This window comes from Acanthaster planci, linkage group LG03 (assembly GCF_054643075.1).
Source record: "Acanthaster planci isolate LZ-2023a linkage group LG03, COTS_SCS, whole genome shotgun sequence".
Taxonomy (NCBI): domain Eukaryota; kingdom Metazoa; phylum Echinodermata; class Asteroidea; order Valvatida; family Acanthasteridae; genus Acanthaster; species Acanthaster planci.
The window spans coordinates 21,790,941-21,813,260 of NC_141779.1; the positions used below are offsets into that span (position 1 = coordinate 21,790,941).

Genomic DNA, 22,320 nt, shown 5'->3' on the forward strand with positions numbered 1-22,320 from the left:
ATACACCCTTGAAAAGAAGCAAGTTCAGGATTTTTAGTTAGGAGAGGAAGGGTAAGGCTGTGAACGTTTCCATCGGCACTCCCTTCGATAATGTCCACTCGGAAATGCACAAAGGGATTCTAACAAATCTATTGGTTGAATCTTCTTGTTAAGTTCAATTTTTATTGACCAGAAAGTGTCGATCAGAATTTAAAGGTGCCTCACTCCCCCCCCAAAAAAGTCCAAAATCTCCGCCTACTGATACCATACAACTAATACTAAGAAAGCACAAAGTTGTGCAGAATTTGTAGAGTTCTGCCCAGCCAATGTGCCTTGTCAAGAATTTTGATTCCCCCTCCCCAAGGTAGGGGGAAAGGTAGTTATCTCTTCATTATTATGCATATGTGAGCAGTTCCGCATGAAAGGATAATTTAAGTTCCTGGTACAAGTCTGAGAACATGGTGCATATATATACACATTATTAACATGTATACAAAAAGTGGGGGGGGGCTTGCATCACCCTTTGTGTTCTCACATTTCCACGGTAGGTTTTAATTTATATTAGAAAGGAAATGCAAACATGGAGATATCAGTTATTCCAATTCTTTGATTCAGACTTCCTACAACTGGCTACACACTTGGATGAATAAAACAAACTCGCACTTTCTATTGTTATAAATAAATTCATGTCTGTTTAATAAAATGCAAGTACTAGCCTCCTTGGCTGAAAAATGTTTCACAATGTACAAAATATTACACATTAACATGTACAAATCCACCTCCAAATTTATTACATAGTACACATTGCTTCACTCTAACAGCACTGAATCATCTAATGGTTGGAGAAACTCCTCCAGTAGTTGGACTCTTCAGGACTATTAGAGATAATAACGTATAACAGCCCTTGGTGCTGGCGAACCGTCAGTGTTTACTGCACAGTGATTGATCAACACAGGGATTGAATCGGTGTCATTGGTGTGGTGAACACAGGTGTCATGTGCCACAAGTAGGGAAAATGGTTTAGACGTAGGGTTTGCATCCAATCACAAGAAATTGAAAGATGCAATCTTAACATTTCCTGTCGGGGAATATAAATACTTCAAAGATTTAAAACAATTGATATCAAATAAATCGCCTTCTGGAAAGGGAGAGAATCGTATGCATAAGCTTATGACGTATGTATGGCGATATATGCACCAATGACTCCTCATTCTATTCCACCATGCACTGCAGTAAAAACTGCCTTATATCATCATTAAATAGGGCTCTAGGACTGATGGGATGCTACACAGGTACAAATCCAGGACAGCTGTACATTAGTCTCCTCACTGGCCACAAACACCAGGGCCCAAAATCATAAAACTCCTGGAAAAGATACCACTGGCCAAGTTCATGTGCCAATCAAACACCTGCTGGGAACCAGTCACACGATAGAAACACTGCCTTCTTGGCTGGTAACCACCTTTTGCTTGAGCAAATATCTCAGTGCTTAAGTTTTGCCAACATTTCTAGGCTGCGGCTAGAAATGATGCATGACTCTATGGAAGTGGCCGCTACAAGTTCCCATTGAGCCGTAATTTGAAGCTACAGCCAAGTAATCACAAAGCAGCCTGAGTGAATTCCAATCCTTAGCTGATCACTGGACTTGGCCCAGTGAAAAAAGGTACTGCACTTACGATGCAATGAGTATATAACCTATTGCTCTATGTACTATTAGTCATTTGAACAGATATGTACCGTTAGTTAACATACATAATTTAACCCTGTGCAAAAAAGTGACCAACTTTTCCCAGAATGGACTGCAGATCCCAAAATGCGTGATACCTGGCAGCCAATGGTGCCACTTGTGAAACCCGACAGTGTAAGTGAATTGAGGGTCACAGAAAGGTGTAATTATCTTCAACATAATTATTTGCTTCCTAATGTTCTTTATTAAAGAAGTTTGCATTTCACAGATGAAATAGACTAGCTTGATCTGAGAGGTGCCCATCTTATTTAAGAGCTTTACCGCACCTGTTTCTTTCCAGAATTGCTTGGTTCCTGTAGTCAACCAGCTTTCCAAACTGTCAGGCGTGTCCTAAAATCGACTCTTGGACTATAAGAACAGCTACATGTACTGTACTATACGAAGTTGAATCTTCCCCCTCCCAAAAAAAAGACAAAAAGTGGAGTTGGAGGCCACTGTTTAGATTTCAATATTTGGAATCCATTCTGTTCCATTCCGGAAAACAGTCACCCAAATCCCAGATGCTGGCTTGCCAAGACCTCGGTCAGGCTTAGCTCAGCAGGGTGTGGTCCTGAAAGACGTCCTGACGTTGTTGTTTGACTTTGTGCTGCCACCGCTTCTGGGCTGATCCGACACGACCCAGGCGACGACGGAGGTACGACGACTCATGCAACCCATTGGAAGAATCCTGATGCTGTGAGGACAAAAAACAGAAATTACACACAAAGCAATGGCAAAGAGATGTTACAATAAACTACAATACGTGTATTCAAATTATTATAATTCATCTCCGTTTTCTTCCACATTCAAAAGGAGATTTTGAAAAGGGACAACCAAAATAAATTACTTCTAGTTTGTCAATACCAGTATCATCACCAGTTCGCTGTCAAAGTCCATACCCCTTTCTGACTACGGTTTACATCGGTAAAGGGCAAATCATCACAGTTATTTTCTTTATGGGCACAAGGAATCCTCCAATAATCTCCTCCACAACAAACACTCCACTCACAAGTATTTCCTGAGTTTGTCGTCTGCGATCACTTTCACTCCGCTTGAGCATGCCCGGGTCCATGATCAGCAGCGCAATGAGATACACCAACAAGATGGCGATCAAAACGAGTACAAATATGACCACAATCTGTTGGAGAAAACGTGACCAAGCAGAGAGGTGAATATCCAGCTTAAAGATGTCTTGAAGAGAAGGCTTCATGTTTACCGCAGATTGTCCATTTATTTGAAAGCCAACCATCAAAAACAAAACCAACATTAATTACAGTTGCAAAGCAAAAAAGATCTTTTAAACCTACCGTGTTTGCATAATTCCTTGAAGGCCTTACCTTTGAGGCAAAGTAGTAACTTCAAAACAAGGGTTTTAAATAGAGGTTTATACTGTTAAACCAAGAAAACAGCCATACTAAGGTTGCCTTCCTTTATGTACATTATGTTCCATTATACATGTATTGGTGTCCCTTCTCCCCATCAAACTTGATGTCAGCAAAGGACATATTCCTGACACCAAAAACAAAGTTAAGTGGAATCTGGAGGGTAAAGGTTGCAAGAAGGATACCCCCCTCAAAAAAAGAGCCTCTGACACTAGGCACAGGCCTCCAACTCAATCTTCATTTTATACCTTGATCACTGTGGTAGACCGGACTTCGTATCGACACTCACAGCGGAGGCATTCCAGCTCGCTCCTACCTGTAATATGCTCACAAAAGCTTTGGAAAGAACAAAAAACACCAAACTTCATGCAAGTACAAAGTCAATAAAATTCTGACATTTCTTAATCTAGTTGCCAGAAATATTTCCAGTAATTGAATGGTTCTTGCGGCTGGAATGCTGAATTGACAGACTGATCTTTGTGGGCTTCTCTGTGCTGGGAGTTGCCTGCAGAGTATGCACAATCTAAACATGTACAAAACCATGGAGGCTTTGGAAGGGAACCACGTACGAGGCGCCGATGGCATTGACCAAGTCTCTCTCTTTTGTTGTGCTTAAGCATGTTGCTCTCATGTGAACAGCAGAGGTAAGACCCACGAGTAAGCAATCGTGTATTCTCTCAATCAGATGGGAGTATACTCATGCATCACATGGTAATATCAAGATGACAGAAAGGTAACAGTAATCCAACAATAAAACGTAACCAACCAGCACTCCCAAGTATCAAAAGTAACAGGTAAGCACAGCCTCTTATCCAATATAGACCTCCTGGGGTATGGCTGTGCCTACATACATTCAGCACGTTCCCATGTTCATGTATCTACAGTCCAAGTCCTAAGACGAAGCTCCAGGTACAAGATTTGTGTGTTGCCTTGAGACACAGGTTTTACATGAAGTACCACAGCGTTCTTGAAAAAAAAAACAGCCAGTTGGTTGGCTTACCACTCATAGGCAGGCACGCTGACCACGGTCACGTTGACTTTGTGCTTGGTCTTGGGATCTCCAGGACAGACGCACTTGCATCGACAGTCCTCAAACTGTGCCTGAGGCATGACAAAAGCAAATGTGCGATATTTAAGCTGGGCAAGGGTGGGAACAGGTGAACAGCAGTGCAATTCAGTATCTTTTTCAATCACAAGAAAAAGAAAAATTTTTGGTTTGCTTCATTTCCCTTCCTTCCAGAGAGTTCTCAGTAGCATTACACATGCCTTCGTTGTGAATTTAAAAGTTTTTTGTGAATGCTCAAAGATTGTGTAAATTCTGCACCACGGCAAAACTTGCGCAACGTTGTGACTCGGTGATTGTATACTGCAAAGTGTATTAAGGCATGCAAGCAAAAACTGGCCGGTGAAATGTATGTGCTCTGAAAGCCGCTGCACATGCTGAAACTTGCACACAGTGTCCAATAATGCACTCAAAAGGCTCATTCGGTCCATCTGCCTGATTGGTCATTCAACGTGCTATCAGTGGATCTTGCAGCACCATCAGTCAATCTTTTGGCCATCACAACAGCTGATCACCTTTTCTAACTAATGGTACAGGATAAATACTAAAAATGAGGGAAATAAAGTCTAAGATTTCCCTAGGAAAGATAAACATTATCTAAATACCCTGTTGCACCTCAGAGGGACTGATCGTACTCCCACACATAGCTCCATGTAACTAGTGTTAGGTAAGCGGGAGTATATTCAACCATGGGAGAATTCAACTGCTTGCTATTTAGCACAAATCTTAGTTTAAGTCTAGATCTCACTTGCACAGTTACCCCGGGCCATGCTGGTTTTACTTTATTCTGGTTGAATACTCCAACTAACGAAGCCTATCTGCTGACATGTAAGTGTGGGTATATTCAACAAGACGCAGATTTTGATGGTTACTGAGCAAAAACCTTGCGTCTGACATGTCTGACTGGGGGTTAATGGATGAAACACATACTCGTGGTTAGCAATGATGCTATGCAGCAGTCAGGGGCCAATTTCGTAGAGCTGCTTAAGCACAAAATTTGCTTAAGCGGTAAAAAATCTTTGCTTAATAAACAAAGGTTACCAGCTCAAATTACATCTGATTGTCATGCTAACCAACAACAGTTAACTACGATATCAAAACACTATACATCACATGGAATTTTGGCTGGTTACCTGATTTACCAAGTAAGGTTTTCCGCGCTTAAGCAAATTTTGTGCTTACATGTAAGCAGCTCTATGAAATTGGCCCGTCACTTACAGCAGGCAGTGCCTGTTTTCCATAATCGGTCCAATACTCCCCCTTTTACCCTTGCAACAAATAGTTCCACATACAGAAGCCAGTAATTAGGCCTATCCTCCACAGTGACCTATTACCGTCAGAAAGCAAAATTATGTCCAGAAAAGTTCAATTTAGGAAGGAAAAAACCAAGCCGCTTACTTCAGACCAGTTCCACTGCAGACCAGTTCCACAGGGTTTGTGCACAGAGTGTCAAGTGGCGTCCGTATATGGAACTCTTTCTAGTAATCATGGTAATCCATACTATTACTAGTGAGTGCAGGTCTTACCCCCAGAAGTGCGGGGTCCGACCCCACACTTCTGGGGGTATGCAGGCCTGCTACGAAGTGCTAGTGCTGAGTAGTAAAGCAAAGTGAAATCCCACTCTAACACCATGAACCATCTTTGCTCAGGTTGTCACTGACTAGTACTAGTAAGAATATATCCTGACGTTAGGAAAATGACAAACCTTGGTCACACCGAAGCACACGATGCCAATTAGGAGTACAAATGTAAAAGTATTGAAAGACATATCAAAATGGAAGGTATCACTCCTCGAAATTCGATGTAAAAATTGAAATCTTTCTGTCGCACAATTCACGGACACAGCTGCAGCATCGTGTTTTGATCACGAGAACGGTGAGTGCAGTGTAAAACGATTCCTGAATCTTTCCGGGTTAGCGCGCCCTCTTTACTTTCACTGCACGATATTCATGAATACCGCCCTCTGGTGAAGTTCAAACGCTCAATTTTTCAGCATGGCGACGTTGAGGCAGATTCCGCTGAGCTGCAGTGGACACACGAGGCCCGTTGTTCACCTAGATTTCAGCGGAATCACACCCGATGGGTATTTCCTCATCAGTGCTTGCAAAGGTTGGTAGAAATGATTTGACGTATTTCGAATTTTAGCCTGTCCATTTCAGTTTGACCATAGAGACACCATTTTAATTACAATTTCCTACTTAATAAATTAACATCTCCCTCGCTCATTTATGCGGGTCCCTAACAAACCTAATGTCTGAGGTAGGTCCCTATTATAAAAATGGTGGTCGCAGCTAGTTGATCTTTACGTGATCTATCGATCTTGCACCTGCATGTGCACTGACCTAGCCATGGCCATGAACTTCCATATACGGACGCCACTTGACACCCTGTGCACAGACCCTATGAGACTGGTCTTAAAAATTTGAAATACAAGTAAACAACTTGGTTTTTTCCCTTCTAAATTAAATTTTTCAGGATTATATTTTTGCTTTCTGACGGCTAATAGATCACTGTAGGGAATAATTACTGGTGTTGTGGAACTCTTCCCGCTGGATTTTTCCTAGTTCCAGATCGCTTGAAATAAAAACCTACCTCCTTTGTGTTACTTTTTCAGTTACACATTCTCAGACTACTTCTAGAACTGTAAGATTTATACAACATAAATAGAATGGAATTTCTATGCTGTTACATCTATTTTCTCCCAATAATTTCATGAGGTCTTCCGGGATAGAGTTTGTTATGGGATGTGGGGGTGCATTTACATTATAAATGTAAATGCGTATAATGTGTAATCCAACGGAACGACCTGGCCACGTGACGTATGAAATAAGAGACGTGCTGTAGTTAGTGAAATTTTCTTTCATTCGAGAGAGGAAACTGAATAGAAATAGACTGGAGCCACGTTGTAATTGATAAAGCTGCCACACTGCTGACAACAGTGACCTTTCAACTGACATGACCGGGTGAGCTAAGCAGGCAGTCGTGGACACGGGTGTGGATAAGGAAAATTCTTGTAAATTTCACCATTTTAATGGTAGAATGTAAATGAACCCCCCTCCCATCTCATACCATACAGTATCCCGGGAGACCTCATGAAATTATAGGGGGAAAATCAGTGTAACGGCACAAAAATTCCATGCAAACCGAAGTAGCACCATGTCGGTTATGCACTATTTACATTGCTGTCTGTAAGGTTTGTATAAACCTTACAGTTCTGGAAGTATTCTCAGATAAGTTCTGTTTAAAAGGTGAAATGCAAGCTCTTGTACAAAACTTGTTCTCGGAAAATTTCTAGAAAAGAAATTTTGGCTAGATGTCTGACTCACACTTCAACATGTTTGAACGGTTTATCAATTAAAGTGGAAGCGATAAGAATTGACCAATATTTACAGAGTGATATGTCACTCACCATGTGATCCCAAATACATATTTTCCTACTCAACATTCATATTTTGTAGCTGCAATCTGACTGAATAATTTTCACAGATCTGGAACTGGCAAAACTGCTGTATTTCGTGTAGACATCTCAACAATCGAGTTGTCCTAACAGACGACTTGGCAAACGGCAAAAATTTCTTCATCAATTTCATTTGCAAATTGTGTGATTTGTATGTGGGTTTTCCAGAAAAGTATCTAGAATGGAAATCTCTGATACTACCGGTATCAAAATCTCATGAGAACAGAATGATGTCATCGTCGCTCGATCAAGGGACAGCACAGTGTTGCTACATGTAGATCAAGCCTTGGTCCCCAACCTGGTCAAGTGTTGACTGTATGTGGAATTCCTTCCCTGTGGTGTAGTTCCCTAGTTAAAAGCCTGGGTTTAAAGGCAGTGTTGTGTAACCACGCACTGACAATGACTGAGCCCTCTAACCAGGCCCTTCGTATGCTCCTTTGTCGATGCTGGGCCCTGACTTGGGATATAGGAAATGCAGGCGACTTCCTGTCATTTGACATCCACCAGGTTTTATGAGCTGAAATTTCACCTTGGAGGATATTCACTACTTAGTCTGAGCAGGGCTCGAAATTGGGCTAATCATCACGGGAGCAAGTACTTGCTAGACAGCTGAATTTGTCACTTTATGGGAGCAAGTAGCTGCCATACAATATTAAAGACATATTTTCAAGAAAAAAAAGCAAAGACCTTGGATGGTTTAAATCAATGATACTGATAACTTACGGCTTAGACTTTGGCAGATATTAAAGCCTCGATCGAGTTGCTACTTTTGTGGGTTGCACGCGACGTACAACTAGTAGTGAGTATGCTGCCAACCGCAACCTCAAACACGTGCTTAGTGACACTACGCAAAAAGTCGTGCACAGAGACGTAAAAGGGAACTAACTGCAGCAATCTAGCATTTTTGTGGATTAGGCTGAGACTTTGGTTTCGCAGCTGGTTCGAGCTATTTTGGAGCATGGTTCAAAACCACGTTTTCAAGCTTTGACTGGAACCAACGAAACTAAAGTCTAAGCCTAATTCACTTGTTTGGCTTGAATTTACCAACGAGGGGCCAGTTCCATACAATCGTGACACTGGCCGCGGGTATGCGTGTGTGTACGTTCATGTGTGTGCATGCATCGCATGCCGGACTGCGGCGTGCGCTCGGTGACCTCGTAAACAAAATTGTACCGTGTTATTGTTCCGTGACAAGGCTGGTCCGAAGTGAAGTCAAAAAGTTCAGGTATTTTTCATGACAAAAGTAGAAACAAACGGTAAAAATGTTCGGGTACATGGAATCAAACGGGCGTAAGTACTTGCGCCCGTCTTTATGATTTGCAGGTGCATTTCTGAGACAAACGGGTGCATTTTAGCTACCTCTGCTCATTAATTTCAAGCCCTACCTGAGACTATGTGCGGGTTGCCATTTGTTTGCAAAAATTTTTGCCACCACAGTGCATACATGAATTTTCGCGATCGACAAATTTTGACTTGCATTTGATCCCGACTCCTTTACGTACCAAGCAGTTGGAGCGCTAAGAAAGTGACAGTCTGGTCAATCAAATCATGTAACAAACGAATACTGATAGCTGTTTTGTGAGTGTGAGAAATCATGCTTAGGGGCTGTCTAATATTTGTTTGTTTATTTTGTCAGATGGCAAGCCAATGCTTCGGCAGGGAGAGACGGGTGACTGGGTGGGGACGTTTGATGGCCACAAGGGGGCTGTCTGGGGTGCAACACTGAACATGGAGGCCACCCGAGCAGCCACCGGAGCTGCAGATTTCACAGCGTAGGTTCCCCTCATCTTCAAAATTGCACAAATTGCAGTTAGGAGTTCTGCGCAGTAAAAAATATTGAACATGGTTGCCTCGTATGGGTCTGACAATGAGAGTGACCAAACAGTGCAGGACACAAAACAACAGTGTTCAGAAACCTGACCAGTATTCAAAAGTTGCCGTACTGAGGCAACATGTTCTGGCAAATCAGTGGTTTTGTTATATATCATAGCTTTCTCCTCGTGCCTTCGAGTCTTCTCATGGGGTGCTGTTGTGGGAAGCCAGTAACATGATGCAGAATGAGGGGTTTCTGCCTTGTGCCTTATGTCGATCTCCGTCAACAGTGATTGCCTCATTCAACTCTGTAAATGGTCCCTAATCCTTACCCTTTCGGCGCTTTTGTGCGAATTTCCCTGAGCCGTCTTTAAATCCTCCGATGCGCAGGAACCCAATGACTCATTCTTTGTTCTTGGAACTTTTTGTGAGAGCTTCCCAGAATTTCAAGATGTACTTGTATTGCAAAGATGTGAAAGGTTTTTCCCTTACACCAATGTTAATTAAAAATTAATTCCCCAAACCTTCTTGAATCCTCTGATTCAGTAGGAACCCATGAACTCATTCTTTGTGCCTGGAACCTTTGTGAGAACTTCCCCAAACATGACTCACTCTTTGTTCTTGAACTTTTGTGAGAACTTCCCCGAACCTTCTTGATGGGCAGGAACCATTAACTCATTCTTTCATGGAAACTTTCAAGGAACACCAAGCCCCCTGTAAATTAATCATGGCTGTGCTGTATCTCTCCTATTCCTGCAAAACTTTCCCAAACTTCCTAGTACATTTGGAATAATTTGGAAAGTTATAGAGAGTTCAAAAAAGCACCAGTTTAGTTTTATTTCAGGACCTCAACTCCAAAGAGTAAGTTCTGCATCCACTGTTTTTCATTAATTCTAATTTCAATTTCGTAGTCACTTGCACCTTCTGGTTTATGTGACATTGATAATATTTATATCAACAAGGGTCTTTGTATTTATCTTTACTCGTCACTGTCTTCATTTTCACTGTTTTATTCGTCCTCTCCTTCAGCAAAGTGTGGGATCCCATTTCTGGGGATGAGCTACACAGCTTTGCCCACAAACACATCGTCAAGGCAGTCCACTTCTCAAAGGTACAGTAAACGCCTGCAAATGCTTTGAATTTTATCCTGCTGCCTTTTGTAGACAAAGCTCCAAGAGACAAAGCTCCAAAACAACTTGAAAGTTGTCTTGGAGCTTTTATGGCGAGAGGATAGAAGGGCATGCATATCAGCAGTACCAACCCAGTCTCATTTGGTCAGTTGTGCACATATTTTCCACAATATACAATATACACAAATTTTGCTGGTGCAGTGCAGTGCGCCCTCTGTTGAGCACAACCAGTAAGGTGTATAAATGAGCTTCATTCCGTAAAACTACGGATAAAGCGTCACGGAAAGCAACCCTGTTCCAGATCAGTTTGCATGGCTCAGTGGTTTAGCAGCTCGCTTTATGAGCTGAAGATCAGTAATTCAAATCTCTGCCCAGACTATCTGTGCCAGCAATCTTTTTAAACACTAAGTACAGCATAGAGGGCACAATGCAATAGTGTAAGTGTATCACAATGTGGCAGTTGCAAAATGTACAGAACTAAAGGTAGAGACTGGGTTGGGCAGTGTTCATAGATACAAGTACCCCCTCGCTTGGTGACAGTTAGAGAGGCCAGGCCAATAATTGAGTGCCATTAGCACCCTGTGTCTGGCACCCACATGACTATGCTGTAGTGTAATTCAGCAACCAGAACTAGAGGCCATTACTGCGGCGGCACCATGCTCTTGGATGGGCGGTACATGCCTCTTTGCCTGGTAGAGTGTCATGATTTTCCAAATGCAGGCGCGGGTCCAGCTGTAGAATGTGCATGTTCGTACAGTGCCACCGCAGTTTATGGCATCTCTTTGGACCAGTCCAGACATAGTGAGACTCACTGGTTGAGTTCGGGCACCTTGTTCTCGTTTGTTCACGAACAGCTCAGTATGTTGTTCGGGGGTCAGCTGCTCGAATGCCGAGAACATAACACTGGTTATGGCTGGTAGTAGTGGCAAGTAACATGCAACATGGTGGCGTCCATGCACGTTTTTCAAAGGTTAACATTTGGATAACTGGGCTGAATTCATTCATTTCATTTCTGTGTTACGGAAAAATATTAATGTTAATTTTTGCAAAACTTCCCACTGTCTTTGGCTTTGTAAGCCATCATCCTGTTTTTGGCAGCTCTTCAAAAAAACAAAATCCCATAAGTATTTCTGTGTCTTCCTGTAAAACCCTGACAAGGAGGTGGTGTGTGATCCTGTTCTGAGAACAGTGTTCTTAGGTCATGTTCGAGCACGAGAATAAGACATCCGTATTAAAAACAGTCCGCCGGAACTCGACCGCTGATGTGCCCTCCATCCTAGATGCACTAACATCCTGGGCTTGTAGTGCTTTTCCCAGTGGAGATTGTTTGTACAGCCAATGTGTAACCACTTCACACTACCTGAAACCTGGGCTGCATTCAGTAGCACAATACAGGTTCCTGTGTGGTCCCCACATCCCTCTCTCCTTCACCATTGAAGGTGTGTGGCACTGGTAGTTACTTTACAATACTGGATGTGGCCCTGGTCAAAGGAGGAGGAATACGGCCGTATCACAATAGTGCGCCACCAAGAGTTTGCAACGCGTTTGCCGATCACAATGCGCGAAATTTGTCAACCCAATGCGCGTTTGGAAAGGGTTGACAAATTTCGGGCGTTTTGATGGGCCGTGTTGCAAACTCTTGGTGGTGCACTATTGTGAATCACCCGTATTCTACATGCACTTCCAGAAATATATTGAACCTGTTAATAACAACACAGGTACTATAGAGCACTTCCATCCAGAAACCCAATCAAAGAACATACATTAGTATTAGTTCTGATTGTCGGGCCTACTAACATTCCTAAAAAACATCTTACTTCCTTAATCATTGCAGGACACCGGCAGGCTACTCACGGGAAGCAACGAGAAGAAACTCAGGATCTTTGACCTTGCCAAGGTGGAGGCGGAGCCAGTGGAGATTCCCGCCCACACAGCTAACATCCGCTGTGCGCTGTGGTGCAGCGATGACAAGAAGCTGATTAGCGCGTCAGACGATAAGACAGTCAGGTAGGCCTTCAAATGAGCCAATCTGGTGTTCCAGAAAAGCCAAGTCATTCGAGAGCAAAGCATACATGTAAGTCCTTGTTGGGCAGCACTGATAGGACAGACCTCTTATATGCATCTGAATGACCTCGGACTTGCTTCGTTTTGAGCATGTTCTGTTGGAATACCGAATAGGCTCATTCCTCATCGTAACCGATCGCAGAGTCCAGAAATTCTCATAATGCTGAACAGTCCTCAATTTCCAGACAATATTTCATAAATAATTTGTCAAGACCTTTGCGGGGCCTTTAAATTACTGCTTTTATAAAGAATGCCATACTTCAGTTAAGTCCAACGGGCTTGATGAAAGACATCAACTTAGAAAACAGTTTTAATTGTTTAATTTGAAAGTATGATTAAAAAATCGGTGCTCTTAATTTGAAAAGTGATCCTGAAATGATCTTGACAAGGTCAGCGAAAGGTTTTGAAGTTGACTGTTAAATATTTACAAATAAGCAGGATGCTTTCAGTATATTATTATATTCCGTAGCCCATTTGTTTGGTTCATTTTGTCTAAAAATGTAAATGATGGATAAAAGATAGATTGGCCTTCAAAGTACAACGCCAGCAGTAATTATCTTGTCTGCAATAATTATCACAAAAACACCATCCAACACTTTCTTGCAACAACATGTTGTATTATTTACATATCCAGTCAAGATTGGTTTTTTCCCTGAAGGAAAATGTGACCAACTTATTTTGTTCATAAAAGCTGGAGGAGATCCGGATATTATATTGTAAATAGGCTAATGAAATCAGAAAAGACCAACAGGTACCTTCAAAACGAAACTAGTATCTCGGCTCATGGGTGGATTGTGCAGTGATACTGTTGCACATCGCCATAGCCTTGCCTTTCCATTAAAGAAATTCCAAACCTTTAAAGAGCACCTCTAAGGAAAACACGTTTTCTCTGATTTTGTCTGTTCAAATAAAATATGGAAGCATTCAAATCAAACGCAGTGTCATTTGTCTTCAGAGCTCAACTGTAACAAGCTTAAAGGGCTTTTTTTCTGTTCATGCCAAGATGCAAATTCTGAATGTAGATTGTGTCATTTGGAGAAAACAGAAAACGAATGGAGGCCTTGCCCTGTGTTTGTTGTGGATAAACCCTTGTGCGTGCCAAACAATGGCCACATGCATTGTTTGGCATGCACAAGGGTGTAGCATGCTAAACGATAGCTACATGCATTTATCTCCAGAACAAAAAATCTCAGCACCAACTTAAAAAAAAGGCTCCTCTTATATCTTGTATTAACTCCTGACTCCAGCAATATTCAACATCATACATGTATGACCAACATTGAATTTGGTTGCATTATTAAAGCAGGATTGAAAAGGGTAGCCCTCGGCAGTCCTGAGTGACGCATCCAAAGTGCAGTGAGAAAAAGAACTGAACAAGCTCTTTGACAATTTTGTCCAATATACAGTGTCTGGGACATGGCCAGCGGTGAAGAGATCAAGAAGGTTACCCTGGACACAGGCACCATCAGCTTGGACTTGACCAAGAGTGGAGATGTCTGCACTGTCTCCCATGGCCAAAAAATCAGCTTCTACGATACAGACAGGTAGAATTATTCCACTGGTTGTGTATTTGAGTTGTGTTTCACATCCCTGTTGTGACAGATTTGAATTGATCAAGACCTTTGGTTTACAGTCCCGTTTTTATGGAGTAGAGTTGATTTGATCAAGACCATCATTTTTATATTCCTTTTTAGCAGATTTATGTTGCTCAAGAGTTTTATTTTACATTCCTGATTTTACAAGTTTGAAATGATACAGACCTTGATTTTACATTCCTGTTTTGACAGATTTGAGTTGATCAAGACTCTTGACGCACCCTGCACCATCAACTCGGCCTCTCTCCACCCAGACAAAACCTGCTTCGTGGCCGGAGGGGAAGATCTGAAGATCTACAAATTTGATTATTCAGATGGAAAGGAATTGGGTGAGACATGTTTTGCACTTCTGCACTCCACAACCATATTGTATCTTTTTACTGTTCCCGCCTAGTTCCAGATTGTAATGATTGTCGGCTGCACCCTAGATATCAAGGCGTAGACAGTTGTGGAAGAGACTTGTGCATGACGCCATTGAACACAAAATTGATAACAAAATTTTCGTATAAAGTGCCTTTGTAGTTTGGTCACACTGTATCTTGGCGCTAAACCGGTTCTTCAGTTCGATGAATTTGATTCATGGTAAGCTATTTGTTGACAAAAGGGGAATCCTTTTTTAGTCAAAAGGATAAAATGAGCCAAATACATGGTACTCAAGCAAGAAGGACATTGTTGTAGGCCTGTCATGCCAGCGTGTGAGTTTATATGACCTGATGTGAAAACCTGATTCTGACTGGCGGCAACGTTGAACATGATCCAACTTTGCTGACTGGCTGTGGTTGTGTCAGTTGCAACGTGATTGCATTTAGGACTGTTCAGCGATGCTGTCTACATCTCTTAATGTTAGAATGTAAAATGAGCTTTAATCCAAAGTGTTTTAATTCAAGATTGCACGGACCTTTCATGAACAGAGTTTTACATTCTCACGACAGTGCTATGAACAATATGTAAGGACATGGCAACCCATTGGGGAAGAGCTTGATATATTGTGTACTAACACTTGAAGACCATGCTCAAAACAATTCACGCCAATGCAATCATTTCACACCAATTTCTTCATAACTCACACGATCCTCCTTCCTGCTTAAAGTTTCTCAAAATTTTCATGAACAGAGTCCTACAAGGGCCACTTCGGTCCTGTCCACTGTGTCCGTTTCTCCCCGGACGGTGAGCTCTACGCCAGTGGCTCAGAGGACGGCACTCTGCGTCTCTGGCAGATGACGCTGGGCAAGACCTACGGACTCTGGAAGTGCATCGAACCCGACGAGGCCGCGCTGGATGCGTGCGCCGGGGCGGATGTTGTGACCCCTCAGGTTACTGAAGCTGAATCGTGATAGGCAGAGAATATGAACAGCCGTCGGATTTAAATTTGATATTGATGTCGCAGGTATTTTGGCCACCGTAAAGACTGTGTATACATAACCTCTCAGAGACAGGGGAAGAAAATACAGTGCAAGTATACGTTGGTACATGTAAATATAAGTAGGTACGTCAAATGTGCTATAAAGAGATGGTGAGTGCTCTTGCGCAGTGTTTTTATCAACCCATCCTTCTTGACAACACTCATACTTTTTCTGTAGTTGTGGGCACTACACACGTGTTGAAATATAGATGTTGTGTCCACCAAAAACGGACTTGGGACACATTTTTTGTCGCTACAACCCAGTCTCGATTTTCCTCATGAACGAATTTACCCACTCAATGCTGTGAAGGCTACACACAAGCATGTTCAGTGTTTGTGTCCAACGTGTGAGGTGAATCCTCTCATCATGTGCACAAGCGAAGTTTACAGTACTCAAAGGTCACGCTGCGTTGATTTTCACCAAGTTGTTTGCGGAGTGAGTCTGCACTTTGACCTTGCGACTTCCTTGAATATTTTTTGAAAATAAATAATTGTTGACTGCTGTGACGTTGGACTTTTGTCTTTTTTTGTAACCACTTGAGAATGTCATTCTTTGCCCTCTCGTGTTAAAAAGAACACATCCCAAATCATAGCAGTTAGCAATTGTTTGATGTCACCGACTTGCTCTAAGACTATTTATTCACAAACCCTTCATCGCAGCTGTGAAAGTCAGGGTACCAGGTAACTTCCGCAGAGAGGTACATCAGCCAATTAATCGTACACAATATCCAACAGCAAAATCTGTACAATTCACCCTCAAAGGGTGAAATATCGGTATTTTGTATATTAATGTACACGGTGTAGGATAGCTAGAAATAATCAGATTTCAAACAGGTCGGATTGGCATTGTGATGACTGAATGGTTGTAATATTCAGCAAATGAAAACTTCTGATATTGTGAGTTACTTTTGTTAAACATGTCAGCAGATTGTACATCAATAAGTAGAGTTTGTTGCTCCGAGAATTTGCAGGGTTTGTTTTCACCACTATTACCAGAAACTTGTTCCTGTTACGCTTGTTAGTTGAGCGTTTTTGCATCTTCAGTTGTGCCCGTGTGATGTCATTATTCTGGCCAAATGAGAAGCGGTGGTTGGAGGCGATTCACTGCTGGTTCAAAAAGGCAGAAAGAAGAACGCATTGTTTTTTCTCCAAAGTGAGTGCACATTATGTATCCCTCAATTTCTTGTTGCTTACAGTGAAACAAAATGGATGGTTTCTTCTAAAATATAGAAAGAGAGCAGCAGTTGGAATCTTGCCAAATATTGAATATTCGAAATGACAGTATGGTCAACAATGTCGTCTGCCACCTGGTATGTCATCTCTGTCGGTTTTTTGTTTTGGGGGGGTTTTTTTTGGTGGCGCTGTCTGAAAAACATCTGGTTATCGTCCTAATGGTATGATCATGATTCTGGTTTAAGGGTCACAAAAACACTATCTTTACACTTTACACTTTATCTTCTTCTTTAATCCTAACCCTGCTAGACGCAGCACAGTGCATCAGGTGAAAAGTTTGATGCACTTGGCAATCAACAGCAGCCAAACTAACAAGCCATGTTGAGACAATGGGAGCCAGCCCCATTGTACCATGTCACTGTTGGATCTTGTGGTGTCTTGCAACCACAGACTCCCAGGTTGTTTGACCTTGGGAGAGATGACCTGTTATACTGTCTTGTTATACTGGGAAGGGAAAGCCACTTTGACAAATGATGCAGACTGATGTGTCTGGCAAGGTTTCTAGCCAAAGTACCCTGGAGGGTTAGGGTTAAATTGCCCTCTATCGCCGCTGCTTTTGCTGAATAGAGTACCGAAATGTGACATCATTTTTGACCATGAAGTCTAGTGTAAACAAATGGAGTATATGATGATTCTGGAACTACATGTAATGTTTTCAAGATGTATTTTTTGCGTTGGGGAGATGTAAATTTATATGACAGGTTTTGCCCTTACCCAACGTATATATTAATAAACACTGTATGCTCAGTGCTTGTCCGAGAGCTTGCGAAGTAAGCAGGTGGTCGTGGGTTCGAGTCCCACCCGAGTAAGCTTGTGACTTTTTTTGCAAGCTCTCGGACAAGCACTGAGCATAGAGTGTTTATTAATATATACGTTGGGTAAGGGCAAAACCCGTCATATAAATTTACATGTAATGTGTTTTATATACATAATTGTGCAAGTGACACGCTATGTTTTTAGGGATGCAAGACTACTGATTAGTCACCATCACCTGGGCTTTGATGTTGTATCCGCTGCGTGTAGACGTATTCCCTCAGTGGAAAAAAGGGAGAGACAAGGGGGGCACCAGGCGCACACAGGATTTTGGTACATTCCGACTGAAATTGGGTGCACCTGCTCATCACAGCCTGTGGGAAGCGCGCGTGAAGTGCATGCACGCAGAGTTTTCCCCACCACATTTCCATGTAAAGCACAACATCTCCCTAGTTCACACGTGCAAGCAGATGATTCAGAGATAGCCTTGCGCTGTCATTTCCACATGCTCGCTAAAAACTCCAATGGAGATCATCAGCCCAAGTACTACTAAAGACTTGGTTTTAAGACAAATCCCACCCCATCGAAAAGTAAAGTGTTCACTCTGGAACCAGTAAGAGCCTCATGAGGCCCTTCATTGCTTACATTTGTTATCCACTGGCATTGCCTCTTGCTTTGTTGCCATTGAGTAATACTTCCACCAGCTGTGGTTCCCATCTAAACCACACATCGACCATGGCTAGTAACCGTGCTCTATAATTAATATTGGCAGGCCTTCAGAGCCACAGAAATATCCCTGAAAAAAAAAACAGAAATAAATAAAGATTGCAAATTCTGTCCAAGAGTTGACTTGATTTTGGTCTTTAATCTCTTCTTTCTGTCTTGCCTCTTTGTAGCTTCATTTAGACGTAACCTTAATTTAATCTGTTAAATGCTTCGTAACTCATTTGCATACTCTCCTCCCCAAAATTGTAAGACCACAAAAAGCAGATACCCACATTTATTTCACCGTTAAGATTTGGGGGGGGGGACATAGGAAAAATGATTACGTGTACAACTAGAACTGCATTTTGTTACACTAGTCATTTGGTATTATCGGGCGGTAAAGTCTGATTATATTTTTACATGTTTTGGGGATGGAAATTGGATGGGAAAACATAAATTTCGCGTCTGGTCATTCTGTGCAGTCACAGTCTAGCATGTGTCAATGTTCATTGTTTCTTTTTCAACAAGACTCTTTAAGTATCAAAGATTAAATGAATCAAAAAATGACCTTTAACACAGTGTGGGGGGTTATCCCCTATTCTGGAAGCAGCTTAATCCCCTGTGGGTTTTTTGGGGGGTGTTTTTAATATTTATACCGAAATCCTTTCGGAGAGCCTGTCATCTCTAATATATGTGATGCAGTGCCTTCAAGGTCGGGCATATATGATGAGAGTAAATCTTTCAACTACAATAGAATCGCCCTTTGAGTCATCCCTTATATTTTTTGTGTGTCATCAATTCAAAGTCTCTCTCCCTGAAATTTCTGCATGCTTGTGCCTAATGCCCAGCACATGCAAGTAAAGCCCCAATTTGATTTTAGCTTTCTATACTGAGTTTGCTGTGAATTTGAGGAATCTGTTGACCTTGAATGGGAAGCATCTGTGTGCCTGTACGCAATCGCTCTGAATCTTTAAAGGGATTTTTACTGGAGTTGAGATGTAATTCCTGTAGTTTTATGACACAGTTCGAGTATGTCATACAACCTTTCCTCTTGAGCAACCTTTGTCATGAAAATGTTGGATTTTTATATGTTACAGATTTCTTTGTGTTGGTCATATTCTACTTGGATAGTCTTGAGTGTCTTTATGCTATGAGATGTTTTCAATTTTCCAAGGGAAAATTATATGATTATTGACATCCATAAATCCGTTTCATTAAAATATATTTTGATAGTTCACTTTTGCACACGTTTTTCATTATGCCATACTTTGAATTAGAGAATGACTTTTTTTAATGAGCATACGCTCATTTTTGATCAGTGAATCGTTTTCCTAACAGGTTGTATCAGGAAAGTGGAATCAAGACCAACTTTTCCTCGAATGTGTATAGATGTCTGGATTGAATGTAATTTATTTTGTGAAACTAGCGGGAACTGAGGCATTGTTTGAGTCCCACTTGCATTGCAATATTATAGAAACTTGCAAGAAGTTGATAACGCCCTCGTGTGGTACAAATGGAAAAATAAATATGCATGAACACATCCTAATGGATGCGCTTTAGCAAAGCTCTCAGACAAACATGGCGCTTGTCGCAGCTGTCGTCGTTGCATGTCGTTGAATGGGGGGCCTTATCGAGATAGAATCGGCGAAGCAAACACACGTAGTGCAGTGAACGTGCGGCCCTTGACTGGCTTGACGGGAGCATCGACCGATCGCGGTATTGCTTGACGAAGGGCCCGAGAAAGGTAAGTGTTTTAACGTTTTTGCACCCTGTTTTGGTGGGATTGCATGGATACGTTTCCATGCCGAACAAATTCTTTGGTTGACAGTATCCAAGACGAAGCAACGAATTGAACTTGAAGTGGAAAAATAAGTAGGCCTAGGCTAGGCCCCCCTGCGGCCCGGGCCAGCCGATATGGACAAGATTCGTATCAGACACTAACCTAACGTTAACATCATGCACGACAATTGTCGTGTCTGTCCTTTTTGGGTGGTTTTCCAAATTCCAGAAAGTCAACAATTCAGAGAGTTCACACCGGTTTTTTTTAGGTTAGAATTAGGCCTAACTGAATTGATTACTTAGCGACATTTGCACCATCCTGTGCGCCTTAAAAAGTTTTTGTAGGAAAGGGTACCATACCCATGCATCACTTGACACCCTTTGAACAAACCCCATGAAACTGCTCTGAAAGCTTCTGCGTGTTTTCTGAGAAGATTCTTTAATACTTTTCCTGCTAAATTCGACTTTTTAGGACCTGTTATCATCTTTCGAGAGTGATGGCTTAAGAAGCACTGCAAAGAATGTCAGCCTATGGAACTCTTCTTACCCTTTCAAAAAGGCCTTTTCTTTAAGTTGCAGAGACATTGTTATTTACCCAGTTGGCAATAGATGCCGCTGAATGGTGAAAGATCAAACTCTGCATGAATGCTTGATATGATCAGTAACTTGGTAACTTGGACTCTACGAATCGCCTCTTTTAACATGTGTACATGGTCGGGTGTGCCTGACCATGTCCAAATGTTTAAAAAGACGATTTGTCCAAGTTACTCGGACTATGGTAGGGCCTACTGTACGACTGCACGATCACACTACACACTCAGTTAACCCTCTTGATTTTACAGCCATGGATATTATGGCCAGTGTTTCAAAAAGAATTAAAAAGTCTGAGATTCCATGTGGTATCGACCAAAAGCACAGCGATATACATGTAATAAGATACACTGTGCGATCCACTGATACAATGTACCTACTGGATAAACTTGTACACAAAGTCACCACCTGCATAGGCCTACATGTACATATACCTCAATATCACGTAAAGTTTGGAGGAACTTTGGTCGCCTGTGAAATTTCACCAGTGCCTCCAATCAAACTTAAGTGGCTGCTTGTGAAATAATTCTACATTGCGAAGTTTCATGAACACCAACCAAAGCCTCCCTGTTGGTTTGAAGGGGCTTTTTGCAAACAAAATGGGTCAGTACATAAGGGAAAAAGACGTAAAAAAAGAGTCCAATTTGGGTTGGTTGTGTTTATGAAACTGGAAAATTGTGATTGTCCAATAAAAATTATTTCTGTATGACTCAATTTTATCTTATACTGTAGATCAACAAAAGAATCGTTGGTACCTTTTGTTTTAAGATACTGGTAAAAATGTTACTTGTGTCATATGCTAAGCATAAGGTACACATTGTTAAAAAGTAGGCCACACAGCACAGTGTGTGTAGTACACTGCTACCAAACTGAAAATTGCAAATAAAATCCTGGGGTTCGTATTTATACAGTTGTTCTGCCAGGTTTGGCCAAATACAGCCTGTACTGTTTGTCATGTTGTCGATCACCAGAAAGATTAGATGACATAATAAAAGTAAAATGACACAGTTGCGGGATCAAGCCATAACTTCATGCTTTCACCGGAGTAAAAGTGGCGTTCATAATGGGGATGAAATACAATCAAATAATTAATTATTGAAATACTTGACCTGAAATTCGATTAAAAAATAATCTTGGATTATTCAAGAATTGATGGAATATTTAAATATAAAGAACACAAGTAAAAAGTACTGTTATAAAGGACAAATTCTTTGAATCTTTATTTCGTGATCTGTCCCCCCCTCTTTATAACGATGCCCTGGTTATAACAAATTAATTTGTCTGGTCTCTGTCGCTTTGATATTTATAACGCGAGTTGTATTTGAATATATTCATATATTCAGCACAGGCTTACTTTCATCTTTGTAATGTTTCTGTCAGCTTCACTGCAATAATGCGTTGTGTGTAGGAACAAGATGGTGTTAAAGTGAAATGCTGGTGTGTACTTACGAGGATGAACTTAGCAAACTGGTCAAACTTGTATTGATTCTAAGAAATCATACTTTATAATTATGTGTCCATTGTGAGATCACTTACATTCATCAAAAAGAACATTTGATTAATTCCCCAAGTTTTATGAACTGAGGAATAGTTATTCCTATAATCCTCAAGAAATGTCCAGTGCACAGGATTATGACATACATTGTTTG

The 22,320-nt window shown here is 41.5% G+C and overlaps 3 protein-coding genes across 3 annotated transcripts in view; 2 read left to right on the plus strand and 1 right to left on the minus strand.

Moving 5' to 3' along the window:
* Nucleotides 1-642: 642 nt before the first annotated feature.
* Nucleotides 643-6,045, minus strand: LOC110991221 (transmembrane protein 9B-like). Its single transcript, XM_022256492.2, has 5 exons — nt 5,856-6,045; nt 4,088-4,188; nt 3,336-3,423; nt 2,715-2,843; nt 643-2,399 (listed from the first exon to the last, which is right to left on the minus strand). Exons 1-5 carry the CDS (start codon nt 5,916-5,918, stop codon nt 2,256-2,258), a joined length of 525 nt encoding a protein of 174 aa, XP_022112184.1. The 5' UTR covers nt 5,919-6,045; the 3' UTR covers nt 643-2,255.
* Nucleotides 6,046-6,113: 68 nt separating this feature from the next.
* On the plus strand, nt 6,114-18,450 carry LOC110990150 (serine-threonine kinase receptor-associated protein-like). Its single transcript, XM_022255008.2, has 7 exons — nt 6,114-6,259; nt 9,244-9,379; nt 10,449-10,530; nt 12,384-12,556; nt 14,020-14,157; nt 14,401-14,537; nt 15,322-18,450. Exons 1-7 carry the CDS (start codon nt 6,145-6,147, stop codon nt 15,540-15,542), a joined length of 1,002 nt encoding a protein of 333 aa, XP_022110700.2. The 5' UTR covers nt 6,114-6,144; the 3' UTR covers nt 15,543-18,450.
* A 1,429-nt stretch (nt 18,451-19,879) lies between these two features.
* The window catches only part of LOC110990097 (oxysterols receptor LXR-alpha-like), a 134,160-nt gene continuing 131,719 nt past the window's right edge, over nt 19,880-22,320 (plus strand). The window contains exon 1 of the mRNA XM_022254947.2: nt 19,880-20,045. The gene's annotated coding sequence lies outside the window, so the exon portion shown is untranslated. The remainder of the gene's footprint in view (nt 20,046-22,320) is intronic.